At 46.1% G+C, this 12,786-nt stretch overlaps 1 protein-coding gene across 8 annotated transcripts in view; it reads right to left on the bottom strand.

Moving 5' to 3' along the window:
* The window catches only part of sdk2b (sidekick cell adhesion molecule 2b), a 474,295-nt gene that overhangs the window by 55,962 nt on the left and 405,547 nt on the right, over positions 1–12,786 (bottom strand). For all 8 annotated transcript variants that reach the window (XM_042306157.1, XM_042306161.1, XM_042306158.1 and 5 more), the window contains exons 13-18: positions 11,971–12,147; positions 4,322–4,458; positions 3,651–3,798; positions 2,423–2,563; positions 1,599–1,780; positions 586–701 (exon numbers count right to left, since the gene is read on the bottom strand). In XM_042306157.1, coding sequence (XP_042162091.1) covers positions 586–701; positions 1,599–1,780; positions 2,423–2,563; positions 3,651–3,798; positions 4,322–4,458; positions 11,971–12,147 — 901 coding nt within the window. The remainder of the gene's footprint in view (positions 1–585; positions 702–1,598; positions 1,781–2,422; positions 2,564–3,650; positions 3,799–4,321; positions 4,459–11,970; positions 12,148–12,786) is intronic.

Raw genomic sequence — 12,786 nt, 5'->3', positions numbered from 1 at the left:
CACCCTCCCTCCATCCCTCCCAGTAACCTCTCTCTTGGGACAGGCCTTGCAGTCAGAGACAGTAGTGGCGCCTGAGATGTCCTGCTAAGTGAACTCTCCAGAGAGAAACACAATGCATGTGTCATCACATCTCAAAGACTTTCTATAGAATGAAGTTCTAGTACAGCTGACTCTAAACAGTCATTCTCCATACAGCTCATTCTGATCCTATCAAGTACATCTGTAAATAACAAAACCAGCTTTCGTAACAGTATGGGCTGGAGAGATTGAACAAACGACTTCCAGATCTACTAAGCCACAAGATAGATAGCTGGTAAAATGCTCAGAAAATGAAAGTCAAAGAAACCAATTAGAAATTGGAAGCCATCTTTCACAATGGTTAGGAGTGGCATATCTCTTTCCCCTTGTGACACAGTATGAGACATGTACCAGCACCTAATGACAGGCTGTCTCTAACCTCGCAGCCATAGTTCTATCACCCATTAAATGGTACTGACCTTAGTGCCATGGTGACTTGTGTCTATCACCCATTAGATGGTACTGCCCTTAGTGACAGGGTGACTTGTGTCTTATGATGTCCCTCACCTTGTATCCCTGGTTGATCCCGTTGATGAACTGAGGGTTAGGGGCGGCCCAGGTGATACGGATGGTTGTGGAGTTGACAGCCTCTGCCTGAACATTACTGGGGGCTATAGTCGGCACTGAGGAAGATAAGTGAGAAAAAAGGAGAAGAGAGAATCAGAGAGAGAGAGCGAGAGCGAGATAGAGATAGAGAGAGAGAGAGAGAGAGAGAGAGAGAGAGAGAGAGAGAGAGAGAGAAAGAAATAGAGAGAGAAATAGAGAGAGAGAGAGAGAGAGAGAAAGAGAGAGAGAAAGAGAGAGAGAGAAATAGAGAGAGAGAGAAATAGAGAGAGAAAGAGAGAGAGAGAGAGAGAGAAAGAGAGAGAGAAAGAGAGAGAGAGAGAGAGAGAAATAGAGAGAGAGAGAGAGAGAGAGAGAGAGAGAGGTGAGAGGGATGGATAGAGAGAACATGAGATTAAACTAAACACCTTATAGATTGGACAGCCTTGGCTGGAAGAATTTACAGAATGTGTCTATATCCCAGGTATTGCTATTGATTCTGCAGGACAGGGCAGGGGCCGCCATATTCACTTCTTCACACCTTCCCTTCCCATGTAATGTACCATCCAGAGCTTACAGAGGATGCAATAGGAAGACATACCTGTATTCAGAAAGTAGTCAATGTATTCAGCAAGACTTCAATACTATTTGACATGCGTGTTAACTCCAAGTACTGACTGTGTTATCTTCTACATGAACGGTATATCAAGAAAATATCCCTGTTGAACATCCTACTTATATCCTCAAAACGGGCATGGGTATTTACTTGACAAGTTCATTTATGTGTCAAGTCATTAAATAGGTATACAAAGTTCACAACTCCACAGGTAAAATCCTTGCCATTATATTTATTTCCACATTGTCTAAGTATTTATCTGACTGACAAGCATAAGGACCAATGAGCAGAGACTATTCCAGCTCACATCTGACTGACAAGCATAAGGGCCAATGAGCAGTGAGTATCCAGGATCACTCACCTCCTTGCAACGTCCACTCAGTGACCTTGTGGCTGAAGGTTCCTAGCCCCGCCCAGTTGTAGGCTGCCACTTCGATCTCATAATTGGTCCAGATGATAAGATCTTCCAGGAGAAGGTTGGTCACATCTGGTTTGGAGATGTTCTTACTCTGGTAGTCCACTGGAAGACCTGTCAGACGGTACCTGAGAGGAGAGATAGGGTAGGAGAGAATGAAGAGAGGGAGGAGAGAGGTTAGTCTGGTCTGGTTTGGAGATGTTACTTTGATACTTTAATCAAGTATGAGTCGATTGTAGTCACAAGGCCACGAGGGTGCAGAAATTGAGCACAAACGGATTCTTACTCGGAGAACAAGACATTCAACTCTTGCGTTTTTGTATCACGGTACCTGAGACACCGCGCCAGTGTTTTCATACTAGGGACTGTAGTACATAACAGCTACAGTAGGGGGAAACAGAGCACAAGACTACAGCACTCGCCAGAGTGAGCAGATGACGATGACGACATTGGCTCTAACTCTAAAGGATTGGAATATCTACTGAATGCCTGCCGCCTTATTTGGTCTACACCATTACACAACCAGCAACAAACCTACTGTAAACTGAGTTTATCCTTATTGATAAACTGCCAGAGACTACAACAGTAGGCCTACCCCATAAACATGTCTTTCTCGCACATCAAACCACAGACAGTGGTTTTACTTCATTATGAACATGACTTCTTATGTTATTTGCTATCATACAGCATAACAACTGCCGTCCTTCATTCAGAGAACCAGGGTTATAGCAGCCAACCCATCCTGTCATCCCATGGTGTTGTGTTCTCACCGGACGCTGTAGCCTCTGAGGATCCCGTTCTGGTGGCTCTCTGGTGGGGGCTGCCATTGGATCATGATGGACTGGTTGGTGCGGCCGCTGGCGATCACGTTCTGGGGAGGAGCACTGGGAGGTTCCTCTGGTAGAGATACACTGCAGAGAGTGGTGATAGAGAGAGAAAGTAGGGAACAAGAGACAGATACAGATACAGAGAGAAATGAGGGGAAGAAAGAGGGATGTTTATCTGTCCAAAGAGGAGGGTCACATCACACACAGATTTCAATACTCCTAAGACTGCATTTTACGCCGTTGTCCCTGTTGATTTACTGATCTGGCAATGAACTGTGTCTCTCTACCTCATAACCTCTGTGTCTTGCATTGCCTCTCAGCATTCATCCTATCTACCTATTTCAGCTGTGGAAAAATAATCATTACACCTTTTCCTAAAATATCCCCTACCGATGGAGACATAAGGTACCATCACAGAGAGTGAAAAGGCTAAGACCACAGAACACAGTGCACCAGTCAGATGATGTCAATCAATTAAATCCAGTAAAACCCTACAGTTTATTCCTACCCTGTCAAAACCAAAGAGAGAGATACTGTATGAAGCTTCTGAAGCGAGGCAGAGTAGCGATCAAATGGAAGCACAAAGTGCTCGATGTGAATCCCTGCGCTGTCGGGCGGGAGCGCCCTATGGCTCTACTCTCAGCTGGAGATGGCTGGGGATCCAACAGTTTGCATTTGAGCTGGCGTGACTTGCTAGCCGGTGTAAGAGGACAGTTGCGCTATGGGCCCTGGTTAAAAAGTAGTGCACTATACAGGGAATAGCGTGCCACTTGGGATGCAGGGGGGTCATTTCAAAGGAGACACACTGTACAATTTCCGAAGTGACTCAGGCTAGTGAAGCCAACCTGATCACCACACTCTCCCGGGACACCCCCAAATCCCTCTCTGAGTGAGTGAGGTGGTGGTGTGTGTCTAGCTGCATCGGCTCAAATACTGTTCCTTCAGCAGATAAACACACACACGCACACACCATTGACAATGTGTACTGGAACAGGGGATCACACACTTGTTGTCTGGGAGACTGAGTGGGCTGTTATCATTGAATAGCATGATATAAGGGGCTTCGGAGGGGAGAGAAGGATCCTCTGAGGACCCTCACCTGCTTGCCCAAGCTCATGTACACTAACTAACTAGCTAACTCACACAATTGTTCATTAATTTATCCACTCACCGGTCAGTCTCCTTGCTGAACTGTCCCTTTCCCACATCATTGACGGCACACAGGCGGAACTGGTAGGAGCGTGCTGGGATGAGCCCACTGACTGTCACCGCGGTCGACTCAGGCTCTATGTTGGCCAGGAGGATAGCCCAGGGAGCGTCTAGGACAGGGAGAGAGAACAGACATACAATCAGCGGATGATCTAATCCTTATTCCTTCTATTCCTCTAACTAACAGTGGTTTCTTTTTTCTCATTCTATTTTTTCTCATTCTACTCTCCTCCTCTAGTTGAATTTCTTTCCTCCCTGGCTACTCCTTGCCTGGCTACCTTTCCACATCGCTCCAGACAAAATTATGTTTCTTCTCCATAATGAGTCTGGATTTGCCTCCCTCCCCTATGATTTCTAGAATGAGAATATTCTGACTCTTCTGACTGGTCCCAGAAACCAATGGGCTGGGGAAGAGCCTGCCTACTGATGGCGTCATCAACTTTGAAACTTTGAATGGTTAGATTTGTTAGAGACGATCCAATCGCTGATGAATGTGCTGTGGGCAACACCCCTTTTTGAAGTCACACAAACGACTTCTAGGATGACAGGTTCAGACTGAAGGTATGTAGCGCTCCGTAGAGCAGCGGATTAACTTCAGAGTCGTCTGGCAGGTGTCCATCTGAGATCACTCACTGTTCTCGGAGACCTCCAGGACGTAGTGGATTAGGGGGCTGTTCCCGTCAAAGGGTTTGGCCCATGTCAGGTTGATGGCCCTCTTCTCTGAGGAGCTCAGCAGAGACACAGGGTTCTCTGGGGCATAGGGCAGCTGCCTGTGAGGGGAAGATAGACAGATAGTCAGGGAGCTCATCAGAGAGGCGGGCAGACAGAGGAGATATGACTGGATTCGTTTTCCTAATCAATTCTTAGAGGTAAGAATCACTCAAAATCCTTCATTATGGGAACCTACGAGAGAAGGGCAGAGAAGAAAAGAGAGATAGACAGACAGGAGCAGTGGTGTGTATTCATGGATGCCAAGGGAAGCGAGGCTTCCCCCCAAAAATGGCAAAAATGACAAAAACTTTAAATAATCGATCTTTCGTCTCTCTGCGTTTCATAGTTATCCTTCAATTCATAAGAGGCTGAATGTATGTCACAGGAGAAAGCCTCAGAGTGAGTGAAACAGCGCCCATCTGTCTCTCTACGTGTAGGTCATGAGTATGACGTTGCCGTCCGTAGTAGAGGTCGACCGATTAAATCGGAATGGCCGATTTATTGGGGCCGATTTCAAGTTTTCATAACAATCGGTAATCGTCATTTTTGGACACCGATTGTGGCCATTTAAAAAAAATATAACTTTATTTCACTTTTTATGGCTGGGGGGCAGTATTGAGTAGCATGGATGAATAAGGTGCCTAAAGTAAACGGCCTGCTCCTCAGTCTCAGTTTCTAATATTTGCATTGTATTATTAGTATTGGATAGAAAACACTCTAAAGTTTCTAAAACTGTTTGAATGATGTCTGTGAGTATAACAGAACTCATATTGGCAGGCAAAATCTTGAGTTGAAATAAAAACAGGAAGTCAGAAATCTGAGCTTTGTATGTATTCACCAGAGTCCCCAATGAAATCCCTTTGAGATATGAATGATTTTGCACTGCCTAGGGGTTCCACTTGATGTCAACCATCAATATAAATTATAATGAGACTTCTATGATGTTGTGGGAGTGAATGATAGCAGAATCAGTCAGGTGTCTGGCAGTCAGCCATTTTCTGATCATGTTTAGTCCTCGTGGTAGTCACTAGCATTCCATTGCTCACGAAGACAAGGACTACTCCGGTTGGAACTTTATTGAAGCTATATGTTAAAAACATCCTAATGATTGATTCTGTACTTAGTTTGAAATGTTTCTTGAAATGTTTCCGGTAATATCACTTTTTGAAGTTTTTGTCCGATATAACGCTGACCAGAATTAGTGTTTGGATTGTATACCAAACGCACTAACAAAAGAAGGTATTTGGACATAAATAACAGACATTTTCGAACAAAACAAACATTTATTGTGGACCTGGGATTCCTGGAGTGCTTTCTGATGTAGATCATCAAAGGTAAGGGAATATTTATCATGTCATTTCTTGTTGACGCCATCTTGGCGGCTGTGGTGTTTTTACTTTTGAGCGCCGTCTCAGATTATTGCATGCGTTCTTCCATTCCAATTCCATGTGTATAACTTGTATTATCATCTACATTTGTGATGAATATTTCTGTTGAATGATGTGGCTATGCAAAATCACTGGATGTTTTTGGAACTAGTGAATCTAATACGCCAATGTAAACTCAGATTTTCTGATATAAATATGAACTTTATCAAACAAAACATGCATGTATTGTGTAACAAGTCCTATGAGTGTCATCTGATGAAGATTATCAAAGGTTAGTGATTAATTTGATCTCTATATATGTGCTTTTTCTCTCTCTCTCTTTGGCTGGTAAAATTGGCTGTGTATTTTAGTGAGTTGTTGGTGACCTAACATAATTGTTTGTGGTGCTTTCCCCGTAAATCATATTTGAAATCGGACACTGTGGTGGGATTAACAACAAGACTACCTTGAAAATGTTATAAGATACATGTATGTTTGAGGAATTTTAATTATGAGATTTCTGTTCTTTTGAATATGGCGCCCTGTACTATCACTGGTTGTTGTTATATCGCTCCCGGTAACGGGATCTCAGCCATAAGAAATTAACTAGGCAAGTCAGTTAAGAACACATTCTTATTTTCAATGACGGCCTAGGAACGGTGGGTTAACTGCCTTTTTCAAGGGCAGAACGACAGATTTTTCCTTGTCAGCTCGGGGATTCAATTTTGAAACCTTCCGGTTACTAGTCCAACGCTCTAAACACCTGCCTTACATTGCACTCCACGAGGAGCCTGCATGGCAGGCTGACTACCTGTTACGCGAGGGTAGCAAGAAGCCAAGGTAAGTTGCTAGCTAGCTTTAAAAGTATCTGATAAAAAAAACAATCAACCTTAACATAATCACTAGTTAACTACACATGGTTGATGATATTACTAGTTTATCTAGTGTGTCCTGCGTTGCATATAATCGATGCGGTGCCTGTTAATTTCTCATCGAATCACAGCCTACTTCTCCAAACGGGTGATGATTTAACAAGCGCATTCGCAAAAAAAGCACTGTCGTTGCACCAATGTGTCACGTTCTGACCTTTATTTCCTGTGTTTTGTATTTAGTTAGTATGGTCAGGGCGTGAGTTGGGTGGGCAGTCTATGTTTGATTTTCTATGATTTGGGGTTTTCTATGTTTCGGCCTAGTATGGTTCTCAATCAGAGGCAGGTGTCATTAGATGTCTCTGATTGAGAATCATACTTAGGTAGCCTGGGTGTCACTGTGTGTTTGTGGGTGATTGTTCCTGTCTTTGTGTTTTGCACCAGATAGGGCTGTTTAGGGTTTCACACGTTTCTTGTTTTGTTGTATCAGTTGTTCATGTGTAAGTTTACATATTAAAAGAACCATGGACACTTACCACGCCGCATATTGGTCCTCTGATCCTTTTCGCCTCTCCTCTTCAGAAGAAGAGGAGGAAATCCTTTATAGAATCACCCACCCAACTCGGACCAAGCGGCGTGGTAAACAGCAGCGACGACAGCAGCAGCAGCAGCAACAACAGCTGCCAGCATCACAGGACTACACAACTTGGGAGGAGATAGACAGGTGGGCGGTCGACCCAGGGAGAGTGCCGGAGCCCGCCTGGGATTCAATGGAGCAGTGCAAGGAGGGTTACAGGAGGATGAGGTTGGCGAAGCCAGCACGGCAGTGCGACAGGTACGAGAGGCAGCCCCAAAAAAAATTTTTGGGGGGGCAGACGAGGTGTGGTACTAAGCCAGGTAGCAGACCTGAGCTCACTCCTCGTGCTTATGATAAGCAGCGCATTACTGGTCAGGCACCGTGTTATGCGGTTAAGCGCACGGTGTCGCCAGTGCGTGTCCATAGCCCGGTGCGCTATAGGGCAGCCCCCCGAAAGTGCCATGCGAGTGTGGGCATTGAGCCAGGGCGTATGGTGCCTGCTCAGCGGGTCTGGTCGCCGGTACGCAGTTTTGGTCCAGGTTATCCTGCGCCGGCTCTGCGTGCTGTGTCTCCGGGCGCTGGGAGGGTGCAGTGCGTCCTCTGCCTGCGCTCCGCTCGTGCCGGGCAAATGTGGGAGTGGAGCCTAGGGGAGAGATGCGTGTAGTGAGCACTAGATCTCCCGTGCTTATCCACAGCCCGGTTCAACCTGTGCCTGCACTCTGGAGGGTCCGGGCTAGAGTAGTTGTCCAGCCTGGGGAAGTGGTGCCAAGGTTGCGCACCAGAGCTCCAGTGCTCCCCCACAGCCCGGTCCTTCAGGTGCCTCCTCCTAACACCAAGCCTCCTGAAGGTCTCCCCAGCCTGGTGGTTCCTGTGGCAGCCCCACGCACCAGGCTGTCTCTCCGTCTCCTCCCTGCAGGTGGTCCCGCCTGTCCGGCGCCACTGCCGGAGCCTCCCGCCTGTCCGGCGCCGCTGCCGGAGCCTCCCGCCTGTCCGGCGCCACTGCTGGAGCCTCCCGCCTGTCCGGCGCCGCTGCCGGAGCCTCCCGCCTGTCCGGAGCCTCCCGCCTGTCCGGCGCCGCTGCCGGAGCCTCCCGCCTGTCCGGCGCCGCTGCCGGAGCCTCCCGCCTGTCCGGAGCCTCCCGCCTGTCCGGCGCCGCTGCCGGAGCCTCCCGCCTGTCCGGCGCCGCTGCCGGAGTCTCCCGCCTGTCCGGCGCTGCGGCCGGAGTCTCCCGCCTGTCCGGCGCTGCTGCCGGAGCCTCCCGCCTGTCCGGCGCCGCTGCCGGAGTCTGAGGCGCCAGTGCCCGTCAGCCCAGAGGCGCCAGAGCCCCTCAGTCCAGAGGCGCCAGAGCTTCTGCCCCTCTGTCCAGAGCTTCTGCCCCTCTGTCCAGAGCTTCTGCCCCTCTGTCCAGAGCTTCTGCCCCTCTGTCCAGAGCTTCTGCCCCTCTGTCCCGAGCTGCCCCTCTGTCCAGTGGGGTCATTGAGAGGGGTGGCCATGGTGAGAAAGCCACGGAGGCGGACAATAAGGCGGACTAAGACAATGGTGAAGTGGGGTCCGCGTCCTGCGCCAGAGCCGCCACCGCGGACAGACGCCCACCCAGACCCTCCCCTATAGGTCAAGGTTTTGCGGCCGGAGTCCGCACCTTTGGGGGGGGGTACTGTCACGTTCTGACCTTTATTTCCTGTGTTTTGTATTTAGTTAGTATGGTCAGGGCGTGAGTTGGGTGGGCAGTCTATGTTTGATTTTCTATGATTTGGGGTTTTCTATGTTTCGGCCTAGTATGGTTCTCAATCAGAGGCAGGTGTCATTAGTTGTCTCTGATTGAGAATCATACTTAGGTAGCCTGGGTGTCACTGTGTGTTTGTGGGTGATTGTTCCTGTCTTTGTGTTTTGCACCAGATAGGGCTGTTTAGGGTTTCACACGTTTCTTGTTTTGTTGTATCAGTTGTTCATGTGTAAGTTTACATATTAAAAGAACCATGAACACTTACCACGCCACATATTGGTCCTCTGATCCTTTTCGCCTCTCCTCTTCGGAAGAAGAGGAGGAAATCCTTTACACAATGTACCTAACCATAAACATTAATGCCTTTCTTTAAAATCAATACACAAGTATATATTTTTAAACCTGCATATTTAGTTAATATTGCCTGCTAACATTACTTTCTTTTAACTAGGGAAATTGTGTCACTTCTCTTGCGTTCTGTGCAATCAGTCAGGGTATATGCAGCAGTTTGGGCCGCCTGGCTTTTCGTGAACTGTGTGAAGACCATTTATTCCTAACAAAGACTGTAATTAATTTGCCAGAATTTTACATAATTATGACATAACATTGAAGGTTGTACAAAGTAACAGCAATATTTAGACTTAGGGATGCCACCAGTTAGATAAAATACAGAACGGTTCGGTATTTCACTGAAAGAATAAACGTTTTGTTATCGAAATGATAGGTTCCGGATTTGACCATATTAATGACCTAAGGCTTGTATTTCTGTGTGTTATTATGTTATAATTAAGTCTATGATTTGATATTTGATAGAGCAGTCTGACTGAGCGGTGGTAGGCAGCAGCAGGCTCGTAAGTATTCATTCAAACAGCACTTTGTATTTGCCAGCAGCTCTTTGTTGTGCTTCAAGCATTGGGCTGTTTATGACTTCAAGCCTCTCAACTCCTGAGATTAGGCTGGTGTAACAGATGTGAAATGGCTAGCTAGTTAGCGGGGTGCGCGCTAATAGCGTTTCAATCGGTGATGGCACTCGCTCTGAGACCTTGAAGTAGTTGTTCCCCTTGCTCTGCAATGGCCGCAGCATTTGTGGAGCAATAGATAACGATGCTTCGAGGGTGGCTGTTTTTGATGTGTTCCTGGTTCGAGCCCAGGTAGGGGCGAGGAGAGGGACGGAAGCTATACTGTTACACTGACAATACTAAAGTGTCTATAAGAACATCCAATAGTCAAAGGTATATGAAATACAAATGGTATAGAGAGAAATAGTCCTATTATTCCTATAATAACTACAACCTAAAACTTCTTACCTGGGAATATTGAAGACTCATGTTAAAAGGAACCACCAGCTTTCATATGTTCTCATGTTCTGAGCAAGGAACGTTAGATTTTTTACATGGCACATATTGCACTTTTACTTTCATCTCCCACACTTTGTTTTTGCATTATTTAAACCAAATTGAACATGTTTAATTATTTATTTGAGGCAAGATTGATTTTATTGATGTATTATATTAAGTTAAAATAAAAGTGTTCATTCAGTATTGTTGTAATTGTCACGATTACAAATAAATAAATAAGTAAAAATCTGCCAATTAATCGGTATTGGCTTTTTTTTGGGTCCTCCAATAATCGGCATCGGCGTTGAAAAATCATAATCGGTCGACCTCTAGCCCGTAGCATTGAAGGCAAGGGAAGCCAGCGAGCATTTGGCCTCCCTTGATAAAAAAAAAGTATACAAAAATGTGCCAATCAGCATTGTGCTAAACTGAGCTAAACTGAGTTAGCTCAACTGTGATTGGTCCTGGTGCACAAAAACAACGTGTCAAGGGAAGCCAGCTTGGATTTTGGCTCTTATCAAATCACATTGAGAGCAATACATCATTGACAGAAAAACTTGAATTGTTGCATCTTGTGTAGTTGTCCTCCGGTGGCTAGCTAGCTAGCTAAAATCATCCCTTTCCTGAATTAGCCATGGATGGAGATAGGGATTTGGTGTTACTTCATTCTCTGTACTGGCCAATGATTGTAATGGCGATTCAGATTCAACCATTCATTCATACATTTGTTGTGCCCCTGGCCTGAGAGGATGGAAGTTACGATACGTAGCTAGATGTAGGATGTAGAAGGCTAATGTTAACTAGCTAACGTTACCAATGATTGGAAGTTAGGCTAGCGAGCAAGCATTTTAGCCAGGTAGCCTAGGACAACAAAATAGTGATAGACCATTTCGTCAACATGAGAGGAGGATGGCATTAGTGGGAGTCAACATGTTTTTTTACTTGCACGAATGCACACACACACACACACACACACACACACACACACACACACACACACATTGATTGGACTAAATAGTTTTTAGTATATTTTAGTTGTCACTGTATTAGACTAAGCAGAAGTGATTTGATGATGAAATGTTGAAGTTGAAATGGTACTGGAATAGTGGAGGCAGCTCCTGTTTTCTTTGTGACTTGCTGTAATTCTGTGGGTTCTAAATCAATAGTTGTTTAGTGGTCCGAAACTGTCGGAAACATTAACTTGCTTGACCATGCTGTAGATCATGTAACTGTCTGTTACTGTAGATGCAATATGCTTTGTGGACTTCACTGGACAGGGGTTGAATTCCAGTTTCACGGGGGGGGGGCTTGGCTTCCCCAGTGATTTTACCCACGCACCGCTACTGCCTACTGGACAAGAGCGGGGTGAAACAGGTGAGAGACAGGAGACAGGAGTGGTGAGTGTGTGTCTCCGGGCCAAATTTCACTGTCTTCAGAGTCTGAAAATGAGTCAGAGGTGGAGAAAAGAAAGTGAGGTGTGCAAAAAGTCAGAAAGTTTGAAAATGTTGAAGGTGAGAAAACAGCGTCCGTGCGTGCTTGTGTTAAAATGAGAACAAGATATTTAGAGAGAATTTCAAAAAGGCCATAACGGAGGAGAACAGAGAAAAAAACACAGCATCTCTTGTTCACCACAGGAAGAGAGGGAGAGAAAACAAGAGGACGATAAAGAGGGAGATTGAGATATGTCGATGGTGTTACCTGACTCGGAGGTGTGCGCTGCGTGAGTCGTTGCCCCCTACAGAGGTGACCCTGCAGGTGTAGGTCCCGATGTCACCTGACCAGGTCTGGGAGATGTGAAGGGTACCATCAGAGTCCAGCCGGATACGGGGGATAGACTGGGCGTTGATGACCGAGCCCTCCTTCTCCCATACATACCTACAGTGTAACACACAGTTAGTTTGGATGTTAGTTACCATTGGTCAACTACACGGAAAATAACGGAAAAAGTATGTGGACAGCTGCTACATGCTTCAGCACTCGGCGGTCCTGTTCTGTGAGCTTGTGTGGCCTACCACTATATCTACACCTAAGCAGTTGTTGCTCTAGAAGTTTTCACTTCACAATAACAGCACTTACAGTTGACCGGGTCAGCTCTAGCAGGGCAGAAATTTGACGAACTGACTTGTTGGAAAGGTGGCATCTTATGAAAGTCACTGAGCTCTTCAGTAAGGCCATTCTACTGCCAGTGTTTGTCTGTGGAGATTGCATGCCAGCGTGCTCGATTTTATACACCTGTCAGCAACGGGTGAGGCTGAAATAGCCGAAATAGCCGAACCCACTAATTTGAAGGGGTGACCACATACTTATGGCCATGTAGTGCCAGTTTGAAGAGTGTGGTTCCAAAGCGTCAATCAATATTTTCCCTCTTACACACATTCTCTCTGCTATATAAACACACTATCACACATCCACACACGGACACACTCGCACACACACACACAAAAAGTGGGGTACTAATTGCTGCTGTGTGTGTGTATGTGTCAGAAAAATCAGAAGAATCCCCCTGACGGTTCG

Source organism: Oncorhynchus tshawytscha, linkage group LG25 (genome assembly GCF_018296145.1).
Source record: "Oncorhynchus tshawytscha isolate Ot180627B linkage group LG25, Otsh_v2.0, whole genome shotgun sequence".
In the NCBI taxonomy this organism is placed as follows: Eukaryota; Metazoa; Chordata; class Actinopteri; order Salmoniformes; family Salmonidae; genus Oncorhynchus; species Oncorhynchus tshawytscha.
The sequence above is the reverse complement of the archived record's forward strand: the minus strand, read 5'-3'. Positions and strand labels throughout refer to the sequence as shown.